The sequence below is a fragment of the Ylistrum balloti genome, unplaced genomic scaffold (genome assembly GCF_031769215.1).
Source record: "Ylistrum balloti isolate Yb309-2 unplaced genomic scaffold, AGI_CSIRO_Ybal_v1 Utg370026, whole genome shotgun sequence".
Classification (NCBI taxonomy): Eukaryota; Metazoa; Mollusca; class Bivalvia; order Pectinida; family Pectinidae; genus Ylistrum; species Ylistrum balloti.
The window spans coordinates 1,341,309-1,365,386 of NW_026782091.1; the positions used below are offsets into that span (position 1 = coordinate 1,341,309).

General features: G+C 33.5%; 1 protein-coding gene across 1 annotated transcript in view; it reads left to right on the forward strand.

Annotated features, from left to right (window-relative positions):
* The window catches only part of LOC132548735 (ankyrin repeat and fibronectin type-III domain-containing protein 1-like), a 135,543-nt gene that overhangs the window by 86,295 nt on the left and 25,170 nt on the right, over positions 1-24,078 (forward strand). The window contains exons 5-7 of the mRNA XM_060212617.1: positions 12,475-12,602; positions 19,427-19,455; positions 22,408-22,515. Of these exons, the coding sequence (XP_060068600.1) occupies positions 12,475-12,602; positions 19,427-19,455; positions 22,408-22,515 (265 nt within the window). The remainder of the gene's footprint in view (positions 1-12,474; positions 12,603-19,426; positions 19,456-22,407; positions 22,516-24,078) is intronic.

The window sequence follows — 24,078 nt, forward strand, 5'->3', positions numbered from 1 at the left end:
GAACAAATATAGAACTCTTCTTCAATGAAGACACAAATGAGTGTCATAAACAATGAATCCAGTGAAATGCAGCAAATTGTTTAAAACAAATTAAACTGCACAGTAGCCATATGCATTATGTAGCTGCTATAAATCAACATTAGCACTAAAGCCAGGGAACGTGACTCTTATAGGTATGTAGTGGTGTCGCTAACCTACAATGATTAAACATGTTGTCTTAGCTCTGCAGAATCCATGATGAAATTTGTATTGTGAAGCGTCCTACAGTAAAAACAGGTCACAGCGAAATTTATTGTGTAGTTATCCCATTTAAATATTGTTTTAGATACAGATCATATTCTATGTTATGTTATTGCTATTTTGACGAAAATATTTTGAATGATTAATGATAACAATGGTGAGGAGGTTTTTCCCGTAATTTGAGAGAATCAAGAGATGTTGATCTGGTGAGTAAGGTGCGTTGGCTGGCAAAACTAGGACTAGTTGTTGGACATTTGCCTTGTGAACAGCATATTGAGTTATATAGTTTCTGGTGGCTGCCTTACTGAACATCATACAGAAGGTCTGTCACATGACATAATGCTATCTATAACAATGGGGTAAAAGCATCCTTCTCAAAGACACTACCACATAGGATTGTCAGTGATCTCAGATTACAGAGAAACACAAACAGCTGCAGGGATCAAACCACAAAATTCCAGATCCTCACCTGAGTAACACACACCCTGGATTATATACATCAAACACACACCACCAATCCTTACCTGAAGTTGAATTAGCAGGTTCCATACCTAAGTGGCCAGGAAACTTTATAAAGTTTTAATTAAACAAAACTACTGCTTGTATGTAAATATAGTCATGCCAAAGTGAAGTGTTTGTCTACAATTGTTATTTTTTTTCTTCATTTTGTGATCTGAAAATTAAGATGAAAGTAAATAAATTTCCCACTTCTTCTTGTAAATATTGATTGTCATACATGAGTCAATTAATTAACAAACATCTTGTAAGAGGAGCACAGGTGTGCAAATGACAGGTTTGGTCAGCACATTTGTGATAATTACAGGTAAGGTGAGCAAAAGTTAGCTAATTACAGGTATTGATGAGTACAGGTATGTTAATGAGATGATATAATTAGGTAGACATTCCAGTTATTGGCTTAATTATATCCTGTTAACGGTACAATAAAAGTACCTAGTATGAAAAAATTGGTAAACAAACCAAAATCTGTGTTACTATGGAACACAGGAATGATTCCCAGAAATTGATCTGTGTCACCACGAACACAGGAAAGATTCCCAGAAATTGATCTGTGTCACCACGGAACACAGGAATGATTCCCAGAAATTGATCTGTGTCACCACGGAACACAGGAATGAATCCCAGAAATTGATCTGTGTCACCACGGAACACAGGAATGAATCCCAGAAATTGATCTGTGTCACCACGGAACACAGGAAAGATTCCCAGAAATTGATCTGTGTCACCACGGAACACAGGAATGATTCCCAGAAATTGATCTGTGTCACCACGAACACAGGAAAGATTCCCAGAAATTGATCTGTGTCACCACGGAACACAGGAATGAATCCCAGAAATTGATCTGTGTCACCACGAACACAGGAAAGATTCCCAGAAATTGATCTGTGTCACCACGAACACAGGAAAGATTCCCAGAAATTGATCTGTGTCACCACGGAACACAGGAATGAATCCCAGAAATTGATCTGTGTCACCACGAACACAGGAATGAATCCCAGAAATTGATCTGTGTCACCACGAACACAGGAATGAATCCCAGAAATTGATCTGTGTCACCACGAACACAGGAATGAATCCCAGAAATTGATCTGTGTCACCACGGAACACAGGAATGAATCCCAGAAATTGATCTGTGTCACCACGAACACAGGAAAGATTCCCAGAAATTGATCTGTGTCACCACGGAACACAGGAAAGATTCCCAGAAATTGATCTGTGTCACCACGGAACACAGGAATGAATCCCAGAAATTGATCTGTGTCACCACGGAACACAGGAAAGATTCCCAGAAATTGATCTGTGTCACCACGGAACACAGGAAAGATTCCCAGAAATTGATCTGTGTCACCACGGAACACAGGAAAGATTCCCAGAAATTGATCTGTGTCACCAGGGAACACAGGGATGATTTCTTAAAATTGGTCACAGGCACATGAAAACAGATATTGTGTTTCTTTGGCTTTCTTCTTAAACACTTAGTTAAGTACATGAAAACCAATGTTTCTCTGGCACTCTGATAAAACAATGATTCTAGAAAACTGTTATTTTGTTTTTTGGGGGCCTTCTCCTTATGTTTTTAGACTAGAAAACAGATATTGTGTTTCTTTGGTCCTCTGATGAAAGATTTCGGCTACAAAACATTGTTATTTTGTTGTTGTTTGTTTTCTGACCACCTTAAGTACAAATCATATATCATGTGTTTCATTTGGTCTAAATTAAGTGCTATAAAACAAATATTATTTGGTGCAGACTTCTTCAGAAACACCCCAATAATTTTACAGAACAGGCATGGTAATTTCATTTGACCTTCTTTTGAGTATTTATTAAACTGACAATTTGGAATTACTAGATATGGAAAGAACCTTATAATTTGTTTCCTTTAGCCTTATTCCTCAAGCTTGTTAATGGTAGAACAGATTTTTTTTTGTAGCTTATAGAATTAAACAACAGATAATATGAGCCTACTCATTAATTACACTGAATCATACATCACTGTAGTTTGTTATTGTAATGGGCAAATCCTTGTTTTTGTAATCTTTTTTATTTAGACGTTTATCAAGCTTAATCAAACAATAGCCTTGCGTAGAGGTATAGTGTCATGTTGACCATTTTCAATCCTGATGCATTTATCATATAGGGTTTAGGAAGAATTGGTTTTTCGTCCCAATGATCTTTTTGTAAGGTCTCGAGTCTTTAACGGTGAGCTGATATTCTGAACAACTTTGTATATGATGGTTAATACATTTCGTGATGACTGTCATGTTCAATCCAATCAGCTTTTTTTGTCCAAAATTAAAGGACAAAGAATTATATTGACAATAATAGCGCATGATTTTGTTGAGCAAATAAAATAAGGACACTTTAATGTGGATCTGTATATAAAAGAGGGACTTTGTCATTACTACTGTGGTTTCAAGCTCTGAAATTAATCGTTTGTTTGGTTAGGCACAGATGCAAACAAATCATCACCATATTGTCGACTGTCTTTGCCATCCTCAATGTATAGAGCACTCCCTTGATTGGATTTCAGATACTGATCAGAACATGTAAATATCATGTTGTTTAGTGCCCTTCTACTCATTAAAAATAATTACAAAAATGATTACAGAATGAAAGAGTGTTAGATTAATATTTATTGATATTCCGCTGTGAACATAAAATATGGTAATTTGAAAAAAAGTTAAAAAGAGAAATAGATGAATAATTAAAATCAGAATAAACAATTTAAGAAAAAATAAATAACAATTAATTAAAAAAAAGGAGTCATTTCTTTGAATATTGAATCAGGTTCCCCATACTGTATTTAAAAATTTGATATGAAAATCAGAGATTGTACAATACATTGAATATAAGAAATTCCCTATAAGGCACATTAAGACATACTAGAAAAATGAAGTGGAGGGACCCCAATAAAAACAACATTCTGGGAATATTTTCCCTGTGTTCCTATTAATTTGGCGTGGTTTTATAGGTATAAATGTAGTCGTATAAACACACTGGAATGTACTGTTAGAAATCTCCATACTTAACTTCTTTTAATTTATCAATAATTGTACACACACTGGGACAGTCTCTATACAAAGAATAGTCAACTTCACAATCAGTGTATTCAAAGTGTATATGTAGACTTTTTAAAAAAAAACACTGAATTTATAATGAAAAATTTACAGACCTGTTTTATCATTGATAAATATATACTTTATAAAGATAAATTTCAAACTCCATTTATCTTGTATGTAACTGTGGTTATTTCTAATATAAAGTTGATAATTCTATATAACAGAATTGTTCATGACCTTGCCAATACCTCAGTGTAGTTATGGTGGTACCTTTCTGATAAATATAAATAAATATATCTATTAAAATATATGAAATGTAGAACTGTTTACAATTTTTTTTTTCTTCTTTTTTTCTGTAATTAAAAGACAATAATTATTGATTATAAATCGTCACTTTTTAAGATCTTTTTTTTAAACAATTCAGCTTTTTTTTTTTCCTTTCAAGTTGACAAGTCTTATACCAAAGCCTAAATGGTCACCTGTGTAGTGTAAGTAAGGAGTAGGTATGGATAGAATAGAAATCAGGTCAAAGTACTTACCATGTAATACACCTCTCTCTAATAATGTCATTAGTCAGGTGTCATCCATATCTAAGTCCTCACTTCACTTAGAATTTTATAGGGGCAAGAATTCATTTGTAGAATGTTGATCATGTCTCTGGTTACAAGGATTATGATACTGTTGTCGTCTTACAGGCAAAAACCTTAATTTTGTGTCATCAAAATATGATAAGATTGTACAAGATGAAAGAATTGAAGAATTGAATGTCAAGGTTTGTAAAATGGTTGAATATACAATTACTAGTCTTTGTCTCCTAAATATAAGAGTGATTATAATGAAAAGTGATTATAATGAGCAACAATACATATTGGTAGGTTTATATACCAGGCATGAGGTTATTGTCTTGTGTAAATAGGATAATTTTTAAGGTAGCATATAGCCTTAACTCTATCACAAATCACAGGCAAGATGTAATGTGTGAGGAAGGATATAGCCTTAATTTATTACAAATCACAGGCTAGATGTAATGTGTGAGGAAGGATATAGCCTTAATTTATCACAAATCACAGGCAAGATATAATGTGTAAAATAGCATATAGCCTTAACTCTGCCACAAAATACAAGCAAGATGTAATGTGTAAGGTAGCGTATAGCCTTAACTCTATCAAACACATGCAAGATGTAACATGTAAGGTGCCATATAGCCTTAACTCTGTCACAAAATACAAGCAAGATGTAATGTGTAAGGTAGCAAATAGCCTTAACTCTATCAAACATTACATGCAAGATGTAACATGTAAGGTGCCATATAGCCTTAACTCCATCACAAATTACAAGCAAGATGTAACATGTAAGGTAGCATATAGCCTTAACTCCGTCACAAAATACAAGCAAGAGGTAATGTGTAAGGTAGCATATAGCCTTAACTCCGTCACAAATTACAAGCAAGATGTAACATGTAAGGTGCCATATAGCCTTAACTCTATTAACTTGTTATACAGTATTTTGTAACATTGGAATAAGTCTAAATACATTATTTTTGTTGGGCTGGAATAAGTCAGTCTCAATAAGGCATTTTAATGCTATGTGTACAGTTCATTAAATCCATTCAGAAATCAGTACTATCAGAAAACATGGAAGAAACTGCCATTTCACACAAATGCTAACTACTGGACATAAGCCACCCGACTAATACCTCCACATGTGTCATTCTCAGTGTTGTTCTTTGGAATTGTTATTTCACAGTATCACCATCCTCATTTGAGTAGTACATCACGGTCAGCGTAGGACCCAACCTAGATCATTAAAATTCTCTTACTTCGGCTGTTTGTGAAATCTGCAAATAAGGCCAGAATGTTAGCTACTCTGCCAAATGTACCTATAAATTGATCAAGGAAGTATATTTCCTAATCTAAACCTCATGGAGATATTTATACATACAAAATACACAACCGCAAGATATATTCCTCAAAAAAAAAATTAAATAAATAAAAATCTTGAATTATGGCAATAATTAGATTTTCCAATAATTCTTAATCTAGTTAAAGTTTCATGCCAAAATATTGAAGAACTATGAAAAGAAATTTGAGAATTTTGATTAAGAATTACTGCTGTGGGATTGTATTAAGTTAACAAAAACGGAGCAATATTTATGAACAATATTTATGACAGAGACGTGGGTTGCTGTGCTATAGTTCATCGCGCCAGAAGGAAATTACAACTTGAGGACAAATATCCTCACTGATAGATAGGAAAGCTATAGATTCGACATAAAGCCGTTTTTGTAGGGAGATTAACAATCTGTATTGAATTGAGATGTCACAAAGAATTAGATTTCAACCTCTATCTGAGGGAGTAAGGGGAATTCCCCGATAAAGTGATATTTTTGTATTACTGTACCAAGGAAAACTACAAGATGTTTTAATCAACGAGACTCAGATTTTCTCGTTTAATATTTCCACACAATATCTGGTTATGCAAGAAATCTGTCAACAAGTGATGGGAGAAACCTGATTTGGCTACGACAATGAAATCTCCATATTGATTCATATTCCAGTCAAATTTTTACCGAATTTGCCCCCTCCGGAAAAACACAGATGTAATTAATAACTATACTACCAGTGCATAACATAGTGATAACTTTATTGATTTCTTCTAGTTATTTCGATACTGAGACAAAATTTTCTGTCATCAAATTTTTAGATCGTGAACTGTGAATTAAGCTGAGGAAACAATGGGTTATATTACTGTTACTATGTAATAACACCAGGAATAATCCGTTCTTGTCTGACTTGAATTGAAAAGTGTAAAAAGTTTCCATGTTATCTACATTTATTTAAGCATTACCATATCTTAAATGCTATCATTCAGATCACTTTATTTTCCGAAAAAACAATTGAATAAGACATTTACTGTATTTCTACAATAACGATTATCCCTTAAGGATGTATGTTACCTAACCTTGACATGGGAACTTAAGGCTATATGCTACCTTACTGTTACACGGAGACTTAAGGATGTATGCTACCTTTATGTAACATGGATACTTAAGGATGTATGGTGCCTAACTTTGACATAGAGACTTAAGGATGTATAGTACCTTAATGTGACTTGAAGACTTAAGAATGTGTGCTTCTTTACTGAACTGTGACATGAGACTTAAGGCTGTATGCAACCAAACTGTGACAGGAAGACTTAAGGCTGTATGCTATCTTATACTGTGACTTGATAAGAAGACTTAAGGATGTGCTTTAATTACTGTGGGATGGAAACTCAAGCCTGTAAGCTACATTACTGTGACATTGTAACTTTAAGGATGTACATTGCTACACTTTGACATATAGACTAAATGTGCATGTTATATCTTACCGATAAATTTATCTCGCATCTAAAAGAGTTCTATTCTTTGAAATTCATACCTATACATTTGAAGAATGACATTCAGACTGGACATTGCTATTATCTGGTATGATCAGATGCTAACAAGATTATTTGAAGGGAGAAAAATTACATAAAAAACTTACCAAGTTTCACATAAAATGAAAAAAAAAAATTCTTTCAGCTTTCTGAGAATTTGAAATGAAAATTCAAAAACAATGAAAACACAGAAATCATATGATAAATATCGGTATTCTTTTCCCATGTAATTTTGTAGTTTTTATTTTTATCCTTTTGATATTTTTCATATTGTTTAATTGAAGGTTTAATGCTTCTTCATTGTTTTTTTATTGACCGAAATTCAAAATTGTCATTCCATTTTCGTTGAAACCACATTTGTTTTTCATATTTCATAGATTTCTCAACCCCAATATTTCCTCCGAGGATTGTTATTACGTGATAGTTTTCTATGGAATTCTTTAACAATAAAACTGGTTACAGATATTGATATCCAATTCTTCTGAATCATAAACAACAATTTTGAGAAAGTTAAAAGCATTTAATGTGTAAAATGATATTCATTTAATGAAAAGATTCAATATGAATTCAATGATATTTTTTTTTTTGTGACAGAACACTATTCTGATGATTTTTTTCTATATTATTAAATTCAGTTATCATTTTTATGAAATTGATCATGAATGTATTTCCTGACAAGATTTTGATAAAACAATGAAAATTATGGTATCAAATTGTGATACCCAAGAAGAATGTGTACTACTAAAAGCATTAAGCATTATAGAGCCGAGACTAATTCAATGTAACAACTGACAAGGATAAAATAAGGCTCAGCTTGATCTCAATATCTTGCTTTTTGACAGTCATATTTATATAGGTGATCTTAAAATTTGGAATCAATCAATAATTGTGGCTGTGTTATTTTATTAGCCCATATCATCTTGATAATGATGGGCTATTTCGTCCATCCGTCCAAACAAAATTTTGTCATCGCAATTTCTTGAGAGTGCCGGATAGATCTTTTTCATATTTCATATGTAGGTTTCCCTTGTTCCCTAGTTGTGCCCATTTGATTTTGGGACTGATCAGAAGACCAAATGGCTGACAGGTGGCCATCTTGGATTTTTACTTTGCAAGTTTGTTATTGTTATTTCTTAAGAAGTACTGGACGGATCTCTATCAAGTTTTTTTATGTAGGTTCCCCTTTGTCCCTAGTTGTGCCAATTCAATTTTGGGACTGATCATAAAAACAAAATGGCCAATGGGCGGCCATTTTGGATGATGATTTTGCAAGATTGTACTCACTATTTCTTGGAAACTACAGCACAGTTCTTTCTCAAATGTCCTATGTATGTTTCCCTTGATCCCTAGTTGTGTCTGTTTGATTTTGGTACTGATTAAAAACACAAAATGGCCTGCAGGCAACCATTTTGGATTTGGCAGGTAAGGAATACCATCGCTATATCTACAAAGGAATATTCAAATTTTTTATCAGTAAGGACAAAATTAGAGAACAGAAAAGAAAAGAAGGAAAAGATCAGTTTTTTAAAGAGCAAATAAAGATCAAACAACGTTGGATGCCAAGATCCGTCTGGGATCTCTTGTTCAGACATTATGCTATATAGCTAATTCCAGTCTACCAAGTTTCATAATTAGGTACCAGCATTTTTGGAAATACTGGCGTCTTTCCTGAATGGACTCATTATAAGCAGATCTTCCTGTAAATGTTTAACCTGGAAATCGAATGATTTAGCTTTAGCTATGAGAGCAACTTAACATTATGAGCCAATACACTCGGAATGCTTTGACCTTTATCAAATGTCACTTCTGTCTCTTTAAAACCCTAAAAATAGAAACAACAGTCAAAATTGCTCAATTCACAATCTTTCCCAGCCTTTCTGAAAACTACCATTAAGAGTATAAAATGGAGCCATCTGATTTTGATATTGTTGAAATATACAGGCAAAATGCCAGCACCATTTGAAGGCTTATCACTGAGGCGGAAACAAAAACAGTGACTTTGGCTGACTAGTCTTATATTCGTATACTCAGGGCCATTAGGGCACACTAGGGACATGTTCAGAAAGATACTCTATCGTAATATTGCGTTTCTAAACCTATCCTTAATGCTTGTCGGAAGTCTGGTTAACTTAAACTAGAGATAAAGTCATTGTGAAAGCTAGACTGACGTTTTTATTTGATCAAATATTCAATAAGCCGGGAAATCAAAAATACAAATAAAAAAAAAAAAAATTGCTAATGCAACAAAAAATACATTTTATTGAATTCTTGAGGGAAAAGTCAACAAATTTGGTAGAAATAATGGAAGGACATTGATTATAGCAGACGGTTTCTGGTAACCGGTGTTGCCTGCTGCTGTTGCTCTCCGTGCTGTAGGTATATCTATATGTCAACATGGTGGTATTCAGCGATCAATATATATTGGTATTTTTATCAGGACGTTGAGTATGACAGGTTTTCAAATTGTAGATTTTGCCCGAGCTTTTTTCCATCAGGCTCCAGGGAGTTTGAGATACAAAAGGTTTTATGGGTAAAAGGATCGTAAAAGAGGATTTGTTGATGATGGTAGATGAAACACCAGATTTAGAGAAATAAAGACTTGGTAGATTTTGAAAAAAAAAGAGTTACAAGATTAAGAGTGATTGAAAACGACTTTTTGGAGAAATAATAAAAAACTTACCGGATGTAGTTAGAAAGGAAAAAAATATGTTTAAACAAATAAAATTGAGAGATCTTGAAAAAATGGAAAGCTTTACAAGAAATTCAGAATCATATTTGGAGAAATTCAGAATCATCACATTTAGAAAATTTTAGAGGCATCATATTTAGAGAAAAGATGATGATTAAGGATTACAGAATTTAGGAGTTGCCAGATTTAGAGAAAAGATGATGATTTTGGATTTCAGAATTTAGGAGTTGCCAGATTTAGAGAAAAGATGATGATTTTGGATTACAAAAAGAATGAGTTGCCAGATTTAGAGAAATTAGAATCACCAGAGTTAAGAAAAGTGAAGAAAAACAAGATTTATAGAAATTTATAAATTAGCGATCAAGAAATCTAGCAAGAAAATGAGCATCATCAAAATTGTTAAAATGCTGACGAACCCCGTCTGGGGCCAGAAATAATGACCAGATTTAGAGAAATCATAACAGAGAAGGCATAGAGACAAATGATTGGTTAGTCTGAATACTGCTTATACAATATTTGTATTGTTTTGGGGGGAAAATAGAGATGTTTACTAACGTGTGTAGCAATTAAGAAATTACCTTTGTCTAAATTTAGGCATTTGTTCACAATTTTTCAACAGAACTGATTTTATAAATATATGATAAATAATAATGATATATAATATAAATGTGATTTCAACCAGACTGCAACTTGTGTTAAATAATTCATGATGAAATGAATTTCTAAGGAAATTAAAACTTCAGCCATTGATCTGATTTGAGAAATCTGAGCAACTCTCTGTGTTTGAAAACCTATTCCGACAATGTTCATTATATATTCAGAACCTTTTATGTTTGAAAGATCCCAGAGACAAGAAATCCATCGATGTGAAATTTGATTCCTTGTCTAAAGCCTTTTAAGAAATTTTAAAAGGAAATTATTTCAAAGTAAAAAAAAAGTATCAAGTTGTAAAAAATATGAAGACTTTCATATGTGAGGGAGATGTGATATCAGACAGAAAAGAAATCTCATTTAAAATTTTCCTATACAAGAATTTTGATAAAAAAAAAGACATATTTATTACAACTTTAAATCTTGTGTATTCTCAGACCAAGGCGTGCTTTTCAAAAGTCCGAAACAGACACATCCAATTGGGTTTATAACAAGCATTGAGAATTTGACTGTTGATGAAATTCCTCTGAGGGGGGAAACAAACAGCTATTCATCTGACAGACTAATTGGTAATTTGTAAGGAACCACCAGAGGTTTTTTTATGTCAGTTCTGAAATGATTTGTCCTTGTCATGTTATATGGTAGGAGGAGTAACGTGTAAAATTATTTTGTTGTATGTTGTATTCTTGTCAATAATGGATGGATACGAAACTGCATGTTCCAACGATTCCATGAACTAGAAAAAGTGCAAGTGATACATCGATTATTTGTTGTCAAGAAAGAACTCATTGGTTCACACAACTTCTGCATGTTGTATCGAAACTTTCTAATAAAGGACATGTTTATGGATATTTAACAGAATTGATCATCTCTGTATGACGGAGATCGTGAAATGCAAACCCTGATGAGTGACAGTTTTAGCATAAACCCGTAGCACCGTCCACCAAGACACGAGAATAAAATACTTTGCCACTAATGGATAATCATCGTTTTTCTCTCTGTTATTGTCTTGTTTCCTGTGATTTTTTTATTTTTTCATATTCAAAAATCTGTTTGTGGATTCATTGGTGAAGTCTATTCCAAGAAAACAAATAAATAAACATTGAGTTTGATACTTTTTGTACTCTCATGATTATGAGCTTTAGAAACATGTGACTTTAACATACATCTATTAGAGGTTCAGGTATTTGCTATATACAGGTGACCTTTGTAGACAGGTATTTTACATATCCAAGTGACCTTTGTAGACAGGTATTTTACATATCCAAGTGACCTTTGAAGACAGGTATTTTACATATCCAAGTGACCTTTGTATACAGGTGTTTGTTACATACAGGTGGTCTTAATACACAGGTATTTGTTAAATACTGGTGACTTTTCTAGGTAAGTATTTGACATATCCAAGTGACCTTTACACGCAGGTATTTATCATATACAGATAACCTTTGCACACAGGTATTTGTTATATACAGGTGACCTGTACACACAGATATTTGTTATATATAGGTATCCTTTATAGACAGGTATTTTTATATACAGGAAACCTTTACAGACAGGTTTTACTGTAAAATGTATTCATGAAACTCTTAAGAAATTTTCTTATTAGCTATGCATTTCCACAAGTATTTCATATTCTCATCAAAATTGAACAAGTTGATTGAAGTCAATGCAAATCATGTTCTGTATTTCAACTTTTGTTTTAAGTTGATTGGTATTGTATATTTCCACACTTTAGGTCCTGGATAACATTCCAGAGCCCAAGAAAGAGCTATTTTTCAAAAAAAATTCTTTTAGCATGGTATCATTATCTATCCTTCAATGATTTTCACAAACCGAAAATAGAGTTCCAGAATATTTTGAAAAATGGTCCAGAGTATTGAGATTTTGTAACTATTTCAGGGTCGGCCTGGAATTTTGATGACGACACAGACTCGACTGCGTCTTCGGAAACAATGACCAGCGGTGCCTCAGAGGATGGTCACCAGCGTCCATCTAGCCAGTTGTTCTACACAACACCTCCAAAGGCTGTAAGTACTGCACAAACAGCAAATGGTTATAGCTTTCTGTGTTTCAATCATTAATGACTATTTAAGGTTAAAAGTTTCGTCAAGTTAGTTAATTACAACAACTAGAAACCCAACTAGTGAAAAATAAACAAACAAAGCATATCTCTGATAGTGTCCTTCATTCTCATACAGACAACATCTTAGAGCCATGTTTAAAATATTTTTTGGAAAATAAAAAATGAAACTGAATGTTAGATGAGTGAATCTTCGTTGATTGAATGAAGTGTTGTTGTCCTGCGATTTAGCTATATTGTTAGATCTTGGCTCTCTTCCAATTAGTTCAGATCTCCTGTGGTTTCATAGCTTTTTATCACCAAAAATGCATCATGTTAAGGTCAGAAAGTAAACAAAATCCAACTTGAAATGACATTTTTTTTATTGTTCATTAATGATTAGTAAAAATCTACTCTGTGTAAGAAAGTCTACAGGTTCTAACGACATGTAACATAAAGAAAAAACACAGTATGTTAATTGTGCATCAATGATGTTGATCTTTTTTGGTTAATGTTGGTGTATCAAAAAATTACTTCACATTTTCAAAAATTAAATGCAAATAGTTTGTGTTTTATATAACTTGATCTGTTTTTCATGGATGAGATCGTGAAAAGAAGGATTGTGTTACAACGATTCTATATCTATACATGTGCTTCAATGTATAAATATTTTCTTTTTCAATGTAAATCACACTTTTACATGTACAGACTAGTGGAGTAATCTTAATACTAGCTCCAGGTTAAAAACGTCGAGATAAAAAGTCTATAAGCCTGGTCTAATTTAAATAGAATACACAGATATCTTCTGTGAAGAAAATTTCAATGGATTTGTTGGTAACTATAGTGCCACGCTAAGGTTAAATCTCTAAATTGGTCAGGATAAGGTGAACAGAATACCATTCAGTCAAAAGGTCATACTTTAATGGTCGAAAGAGGCACGTTAATCATTCCGATCTCGTTAATAGCTAAATAAAAATTGATGAGAATCCAAACATTTTTGCTCCAAAACAAGTTTTGATTTTAAAATTTCCCTTGGATTACACAGAAGGGAAATACTTAATTGAAAATATTAATTTGGAATCTATTGCCAAGGGCTAATGTAGATTATACCTTAAATCAGTCGAAATGTGAAATATTAATGAAAATTATACATTTCGAATCTAATTAAAGTTTCTTTACTGGCTTTGCAGCATTTCTATGTGGTTTGATGGTGTCTTGTCTGTCAGTATCCCAAGTTCAATGAAATTGGCATGGGATATAGGAACAAGTGCGTGGGTGCATGCATGCATGCCTGCATGTGTGCGTGCGTTCATGCATCTATTCATTGTACTCCAGTTTCTAGATCATATTTCAAAGATCATTGCTGATTTTATCTTCAAACTCTGCACATAACCTGATCACAATGCTGAGGGGTGCCTATATCAGTTATTTCAAGTTTTCTCATGTCAATAAATTTCCAATTGTCATGAAATTGACATCCAGAATTTATTAAATTTTGATGCATTTATTTCTTGAGTACATGTACGTCTCAAAAACAGAATTTGATTACACATAAGTTCATTTCTTTACAAACAAATGACTTTCACTATTTTTATTGTACCATTTTCTATGCCGGCTTTATTGCCCTACGGATAGCCAGGGTCATTTTGAAATGGGGTCGTTTTGTGATAGCTGGTGGCTGCCTTACTGTATAAAACACAGTAGGCCCATCGCCTGCCGTACTTGTCTGCTGAAAGGCTGACAGCCCGTAATAGTGGACATCAAACCCATTAAATAAATAAATGCATGCCATCCAGAGCAAATTAGGGGAAAGGTATCATTTGCTAAAAAACACAACACACATCAGCAGCAAATGGTCTCTTCAGAAGCTTCCTGTGACAAACACAAACCACCATGGGAAGGGAAGGTTGAACAATACGCCTTAGACTTTTACCTGTGGTAATGTAGACCAATATTCCCGACTCAGATATTTTTGCTTCCTTAGTCTGATTTGGGGAATTTTCTTAGACTTGTCAGTACCAAATATATGTTAATAGTTTTCACTTTTTTCTTTTTTGAACCATTTATCCATAGTGCTTACTGAAATTGTGAAACTTTCACATATAGGGTTTTTTCTTTTTGCTTAGAGTGAAACTCGAAAACAACCTCTTCATTACCATTTTACAAGTCATTTTCACTTTCACTCACAAGGCATGCTGGAGGCTTAATAGCGATAAAGGGTCTGTTATGGCCCGAACATCATACATCGTATTTGTGAAGATTTTAACAAGTTCGTACAAGTATAAAAACATGTATATGTAATTTCTCTTATTGAATTTTATCTGCGTTTACGCAGCATCTGAATTGCAAATTGAAGTGATAAGGTAACTTTTTCTAGATTTAGGTTAATGGTTTGTGCTACTCAAATAGGAGACTTTCACCAGACAAGGTTTAACATAATCTTACCAACAAGGATTGGATGTGATCTCAGAAGACAAGGTTTGAATGTGATCTCACAAGACAAGGTTTGAATGTGATCACACCAGACAAGGTTTGAATGTGATCACACCAGACAAGGATTGGATGTGATCACACCAACAAGGTTTTAACATAATCTTACCAACAAGGTTTGAATGTGATCTCACCAACAAGGATTGGATGTGATCTCACTAGACAAGGTTTGAATGTGATCACACCAGACAAGGTTTGAATGTGATCACACCAGACAAGGATTGGATGTGATCACACCAGACAAGGATTGAATGTGATCACACCAACAAGGTTTTAACATAATCTTACCAACAAGGTTTGAATGTGATCTCACCAGACAAGGTTTGAATGTGATCACACCAGACAAGGATTGGATGTGATCACACCAGACAAGGATTGAATGTGATCACACCAACAAGGTTTTAACATAATCTTACCAACAAGGTTTGAATGTGATCTCACCAGACAAGGTTTGAATGTGATCACACCAGACAAGGTTTGAATGTGATCACACCAGACAAGGATTGGATGTGATCACACCAGACAAGGATTGAATGTGATCACACCAACAAGGTTTTAACATAATCTTACCAACAAGGTTTGAATGTGATCTCACCAACAAGGATTGGATGTGATCTCACTAGACAAGGTTTGAATGTGATCACACCAGACAAGGTTTGAATGTGATCACACCAGACAAAGTTTGAACATGATCACAACAGTTACAGACAATAGAAGATACATGAAGTGCATTTTCAAAAAATAAAAACTATACTTTTTCAAATAGATCTTTAACTTTTTCAATTTTGATTTTCAATTTATATGTGACAAATTTTGAAATCGGAACCGATTTGATACAAATATGTGTTGCAAGCAAAGTTGTATCAATAACGTTGTGATGAAATACTACCCATTAAATATCATGTGTGTTTTAGTGTGTTTTGTAAAAACTGTTAAAATCCTTTTAAAAAATGTAAAAAAAAACGCTTAATAAATCAGAAGACTTTCAAATCAGACAGAAAAATCCCCTTAATTGGTTAAAATTTTATATTCATCAATTTTTCAAATCTAAAATGCATTTCATTAATTAATACTATTTTCAAAATGAATATAAAATGTTTTCTATTTCAAAACATTGGTGAAATTTTTAGCTGTTCTTAGAAATGATGTTCTTTAACTTGTATGAATCGAAATGTAATTATTTGGAGCTTAAATCAGTGGGACTCAATCCTGCAAAATCAGGGAGGGCTGACAGTAATGTTATTACTTTGGACCGGAAAACAGACCGATAATACCTTTCTGTTGGTTCACATGATAGCAATGTTCAGTACTCCAAAGCCAAACTATGATCGGGTGAATACATCTTATGAATATCTATTCTAGTATCAAGATATGTATTTAATTGGAAGAGAGCAGGCTTGTGTGTGTTTACAGGTGGTAGAAACTTTATATCCTTTCGATATTTTATCTACAAGAATGTCCTTGTGGGACCAAGATCCTCTCAAACCTGACTTGATGGGAGCACAATGATTGTCGGCTGTGACAAGGACCTTTAAATCTTTCCAAGTTTGCTGACATTGTAAACAAATGCGTTAATGATACCACTGTCAAATTAACAGGAGCGATCATATTTTCACCGTTTCTTTGTCAGTTGTTAAATTCCAGTGCTGTTGAATTGATATCACACAACAATGATCTGATGTCAACCTAAACAACAATAAATAATTATGGACATGAATTGATTTAGATCACGTGGTTTGTTTTTGCCATTCCAGTTGTGTATTTCAAAAATATTTCCTTAATTATCTCGTAAAGCTAATCTGAAAATTGATGACAAATAATCAGTGCTTAGAATTTGATCTCTGCTCCAGCACGCCCTCAAGGCCCCAATTTCACACAATTGGTGTTCAGAAATTTTTTTATTTTTCTAATATGAGAACCTAGCTACCTTAACAAATGCTGGTCGTCTCTATAACAGTGATTGATATACAATTTTTATACATCTACACATTATTCTTAGACGTCCGTCCTCAATATTGGTATGAAAATTGTCTCTGAGCTGTTAATACAGATGGATATTGCCTAATGAGACAAACAAACATTGTTCCTATAGGCCCTCTTGATTAAGGCCCATTTATTTCTGAAAATGAATATTTAAATTATAAGATATTTGTTTTGCAATGATTCTATTGTTTTTCCACCTGTAAAATTGGACCGTTGAAGACATTCTTATTTAACAAATTACCTTCTAATCTGTGTGCGTTTTTGATGCAGTTGAAAGTACTTTGTAATTAAGGTTGTAGGAGTTTTTTGTCCATTAGTATGCCATTCTTTTGGTATATTGCATTTTTGACAGAGTTTTGTATAAAACTCCAACATTATGGAAAAAGTGGAATTCTATAATCTTCATGAATATCAGACAAACTAAAGTCAATATTTAGTCAATTCCAGTTAAATCCTTTTCTAGAAATCAAACTGTAAAATAGTGTCTAGGGTAGTAGGAGTTGTGTCCCTTGAATTGTGATGCTGTCAGTCTATACCAGAAATGTTGAAATCATTGTTGTGTTGTGTGGGTTTGTAAGGGTACCATCTGACTGTAGGAAAATAAACCACAAGATTTCTTTACTGATAATAAGATTTGTTTATAGTTTGTATCGTGGATGAGATGAACTGATCACAATTTTCCTCATTTAATTTGAGTTGTTTGATGACATGTGCAGGGCAACTTAGAGCCTAAATGTCAAAACCATCGAGACCTTTTTTTTTTTACTGGTACTGTATTATTCAAAGAGCATCTTTCTTCATTTTTTTTTTTTTTTTTTTTGATAATTTTCCATAATGTTTGAAAAAAAAATGAATAACACTTTTATTGTCTAGATCATCCAAGCAGATAGAATTGTTTTCCTTATATTATTAATTGTATCTTTCCATAGAAATTCTAAAGTTCTTAGTTTTTTCTCATACAGACACGGCAACCTTGAAATTAACTACTCCAGGAATATTTTCAAACTTTGAAGTAAGAAAATAAAAAATTGTCATCATGACTTTTATTTTAAAATCCAGGGAGGAAAGATGTTTGAAATAAAATTGTACAATCCGTTCTCTACACAAGAACAAATCTTCATGACTCTCAATGTGATAAGGCCGATTTCACAAACCTTAATTGAAATCAAGACAATTTTTTTTTAAACATGCTGTCATATTCATGAATGTAACATTACTTGGAAACTCTGTAAGGGAGGAAGACCCTTTAAATCTTGGTGCCAATTCAAGACGAGTTACCAGAAAAACCATTAATGAATCCAGAAATCCAATTAGTTCAATGAAAAAAGCAGTAGAAAACACAGCATTTTTAGAGGATCAGTTCGCAGAAAGGCAGTCAAATGCACTTTTCTGAGGCTTAAATATCTTAACAGAGAAATTTTAGATAGCAAGTATTCTAAATTTAGTGATCAAGGTATTCTTAATCCATAAATTTATATTTCCAGGAATTAACAAGAAATTTTCATCCATGAAATGAACTGCAATTAACCCTTATTCTGTATTTATTATTGTTTTGATAACTGCAAAAAATGAGCTTCATGAAAAAAACCTGAAAGTTGCTTAAAAGAGGAAGACAAAAATTAGATTTTAAAAAAAATCACAATTCTATTTGACAGAAATATATTTGAAAATGACGATAATATCTGTGTATGGTTTAACTGTACATACCAAGTACATGTGTTTTTGTAAATACACAGGCTCACAAATGGTTTACAGACAGTTTCACTCTGGTCCTCATTATTGTAAATTGTAACTTTTGAATCCTTGGGAGGAGGTAGCGTGGCCATTATCTCTTTCTGAAACAGCTCTATTCATGTTTTCTAACATCTGGCCGACTGCAAGCAGAGCAAGGAAATGTCTGAAGCATTGTTAGTTTTATATATAAAATACAAATATTTTATTTCATTAATCAAATTTTTACTATATTTTTTTCTATTTTCAATAATATTGAATAATTTAAGATACTTTAAATCAGAATTTGAAAAAATTGCTAAAAAAAAAAAAAATCACAAATTTACAGATATATGAGAATTAACTTTCTGAGATGAAGTTGACTGAGCTCCAGATGTAGTATTTTGCCTGTTGAAGATATGTATGTAATTCAAGTCAAAAGGAGTCGGAACCATCTTAGATGGATGTTGCTTCAACGGAACAGGTTCAATGGGAGACAATGTGATTATAAACAATATTTAATAGATTGTAGTGTATTTTCTTAAGTGATGTCATAATTTTCATAAGATCTTTTGACAAGTATTCTTATTTTCCCCGTCATCTTTACAGAACATGGTGCGGAATCAGGAAGAGAAAAGGTATGTATACATGTTTTTGATGGATAAAGATACTTAGATATGTTATTGGTTACCTGTAAAATTGTGAGCTTTTCCTTTTTCACTGTGTTCACCCATACTTGATAAATGAATTACCTGATAAGTTCACCCATACTTGATAAATGAAGTACCTCATAAGTTCACCCATACTTGATAATGAAGTGTCTCATAAGTTCACCCATACTTGATAATGAAGTGTCTCATAAGTTCACCCATACTTGATAATGAAGTGTCTCATAAGTTCACCCATACTTGATAAATGAAGTGTCTCATAAGTTCACCCATACTTGATAAATGAAGTGTCTCATAAGTTCACCCATACTTGATAAATGAAGTGTCTCATAAGTTCACCCATACTTGATAAATGAAGTGTCTCATAAGTTCACCCGTACTTGATAAATGAAGTGCCTAATAAATTCACCCATACTTGATAAATGAAGTTCCTCAAGTTCACCAATACTTGATAAATGAAGTACCTCATAAGTTCACCCGTACTTGATAAATGAAGTGCCTCATGATAAGAAATCATCTGTCGACGTCTAAATGTGGATTTTACAATTGGTTGCTGTATCTCAAAACTTAATGTTTCAAGGCCTTCTGATCTTTTTATAAACCAAACAAATGAAATTTATGCTGTAAAATAATCTATTTTCAAGGAGAATTTTTTGTTTGAATTCATGAATGCTCTAAATCAAGGAATCTGTTTCAAATGAAAATGAGGTCAATTTTTGAAAACCGTGAAATTTAAGCCCCCAAAAAATGCATAGATTTACAGTAATATTGATGTATGTCTTCTTCACTTCAATTTTGTGAATTCTGATATTAACTTTATGCCATTAATATTCACAATCTGTATTAAATTATGATTTCGAATATTCAAAAATAAAACATCTTTAAAATATGTGGTTCAAAGTTCATCATATCATGTTAAGGCTATAGTTGTATGTCTTTAACGATTGCTTCGTATCAATTTAACACCAAACATTAAATTGACATTAATCTTAACCTTGCACACAATAATTCTCATAGAAATAGGGTATCATTTATTTGACAATAAGCCAATGTTTTATAATAAGCCCACCTATGTTTATAGCAGAGTCACTAGAAATATCAGCTTATTCCTACTGTCCACCCCTTACAATCCTATATATTTTTTACCTCCATCATTTGAGTCATGGATGTCAGCCCCTGGGCTCAATGCAGAATAGATACGGTATTTTAAAAGCTCTTAGCTCAGTACAGACTCTGACCACCCATATAGGTGTGAAGTGCTGACCTTTTGAGAGGCTTATATTTTATGATGGAAACATTTGTATCTTGAACTCATTCACTGAACTAGCGTCTATTTATATTCTCGTTTTCGGCCCAATCATAGCCCTAATCGCGCTTCTTTTGAAGTCATGCTTTCTTTATCCAATTTTTTTGACACGTTTCTTTTCAAATGTTTCAGCTACATAGCATTTGTATGACATTTTTTATTCATAGATATAAGTTTCATATAAATATTTTAAAATCTATTTCATTTGACCCAGCAGTACAGTACATTGAGTTTAAAAAATCTTTGTAAGTCTTCTTTGTATGGCAAATGACTACAGCAAAATGGCTGTTAGGCTGAAATTAGGGCAACTGCAATTATGTTCACTTAAAAATTTTAATTCATAGAAGAATAATGTGTGCCAAAGTTTAATATTTTTCAGCTATATTACCTGGCTTATCAAATGACATTTAATTTTCTTTCTGATAGTCTAATCATTATATGACAGGTTTGTTTGTGAAAAAATCTTAGCAGATGAATTATGAAAAGTGATATTTTCCCTGGTGTACAAACAAAATATTTAAGAGTGCAGTTATTTAACATGAAATTACAAATACTTTGGTCATTATGTTTTTTCTCCTTTTTGAAGATAAATGTTTTCAGAAATATCCCATTTGAAATTAAATTTTGAAATTCAGAAAATTTTAATTTTTAGTTATTTAAGCTGACTATGCTTATGCATGTAATTGGTAAGTTATACTGCCTATCAAAGATTTGTCAGGTTAATGGGATCCATAGAGGATTTTAAATTTCAGTCAGCTTTTCAACAAATTTGAAAAAAAAATTTAATGAAATTTAAACTGAAACTATTGACCTATGATAACTATCAACAGAAAATTACAAGTTAAAAAAATTGAACACATAAGAAAGCAATGGGTTGATTTTATAGGATGAATATTGGCTTAAGCTGACAAAGCTTTGAGGGTTTATTACAGCGGGTTTAGGGGCACTAGTACCTACATAGACACCCTTTCATAGATATACCAACCTCTGCACCTAAAGTACACAAATTAATTTTTCCATGGTATTGAAATGTCTGTACACTGTCTTTCAAAAAGAATCTGAGAGATTTAAATATGGGTAGGACACTTTCTTCTGTCCCTTTCCTGTTAAAATCTGACAGAATTTTTTTATTGTGCCGCATTTAAACAGAAAAGGAAAGTAATGATACCGATTACTGGCTGAGCAGAAGGGGCCCAGACATGTTATATGGAGAATTTGAGGTGGGCCCTGTGAAATTGTCTTTGTCGGGTATAAAAGAAAACTCATTTATTTAAATTCTGTCACAGTGTTAGGACATTAAATCTACACCAGACTTTTGTTTATTGTGGCGTTGCTGAAAGGAGTGATACAATAAGTCAATCTATTGTGTATACATGTCGATCATTGTGTATTGTTATTTTTGGCCTGTCTTTATAAAGTGACGAGTCCATCATTGAAAGTTCTTAAGCAGTATTTCGGGGTAATTTTACCTTAGTGTACCTCAAAGGGGTCACAGAAAGGGAATTATCACAACAATTTACCGGTATGACGGATAATGAAAAACGGCACACATTTTATCTATGTGGTGTTATGTATATTCATCTGTAGAGTTTGACACTGTTATTGTGACTTTACAGACTGGAGAGCTCGGGTGGACTTTACAAGATTGGACGACGTCTGAGTCAGAAGGATAAAGGCAAGGATAATCTGTGGCAGCAGAGACAAAGATCTGTCAGTTTGGACTGGTAAGTTACCTGTCAGTTTGTACTGGTCAGTTGTCAGTCAGTTTGGACTGGTAAGTTGTCGGTCAGTTTAGACTAATATGTTGTCCGTCAGGTTGGACTGGTAAATTGTCTGTCAGGTTGGACTGGTAATTTGTCTGTCAGGTTTTACTGGTAGGTTGTCTGTGAGGTTGAAGTGGTAAGTTGTCTGTGAGGTTGAAGTGGTAAGTTTTCTGTTGGGTTGGACTGGTAAGTTGTCTGTCAGGTTGTCTGGTAAGTTTTCTGTCAGGTTGGACTGGTAAGTTGTCTGTTGGGTTGGATTGGTAAGTTGTCTGTCGGGTTGGACTGGTAAGTTGTCTGTTGGGTTGGATTGGTAAGTTGTCTGTCGGGTTGGATTGGTAAGTTTTCTGTTGGGTTGGACTGGTAAGTTGTCTTTTGGGTTGGACTGGTAAGTTGTCTGTAAAGTTGGACTGGTAAGTTGTCTATCGGGTTGGACTGGTAAGTTGTCTGTCGGGTTGGACTGGTAAGTTGTCTGTGAGGTTGGACTGGTAAGTTGTCTGTGAGGTTGGACTGGTAAGTTGTCTGTCAGGTTGGACTGGTAAGTTGTCGGTCAGGTTGGACTGGTAAGTTGTCTGTCAGGTTGGACTGGTAAGTTGTCTGTTGGGTTGGACTGGTAAGTTGTTGGTCAGGTTGGACTGGTAAGTTGTCTGTCGGGTTGGATTGGTAAGTTTTCTGTTGGGTTGGACTGGTAAGTTGTCTATCCAGTTGGACTGGTAAGTTGTCTGTCGGGTTGGACTGGTAAGATGTCTGTCGGGTTGGACTGGTAAGTTGTCGGTCGGGTTGGACTGGTAAGTTGTCTGTCAGGTTGGACTGAAATTATCTATGAATTCAAACCTTAGTCTATTCTTACTTCTGAAGTAAGTGTCCTCTGTCGCTGTGCATGTCTATTTCTGATGTAATTGTAACCTGTAATGACTGTAATTCACCCTTACTTCTGATGACAGGCACGTTCATAACAAGGTTGATGTAATTAAGGGAAAGTTTTACAGATGTCATAATGATCTCATTCAGAAAAGCTGGACATACTTGATGCTTGTTAGGTTACCTGTTGGTTCTGTTGTTGTCATTTAAGAATATGACATTCATTACTTGGATGGACTAAGATTCACATGACTTGTGTTGTCAATGAAGCAGGAGATGCTTACTCTTCCTGAACACCTGGTCTTATTCTACTTGTACTTTTTCAGGGGTTTCTGTGTAAATCTTTCTTTTGTTCATATTTTGTCCTAGCTTTATGGAATTTGAGATTGGATTATGATTATGTTGGTATTTTCTTGTTGATTCTGATATAAGTGTCTCTTGTAGTGGCTGTTGAGTATTGTTGCAGTAAGTAAATTTATACAGAAAGATAGACTAGAACTTTTGGGGTTAAGTAACAAAGATGAAATTATGCCAGCTGAACGTGTTGAACTGCACTCTCTATATATTTGTACTACTGTGACAAGTAATTTACTAGCATGAAGAAAACAAAAAGGTCAAGGTTAACTTTTTAAAGGTCAAAGGTGATGTTATCTTTTGTTTGTTTGA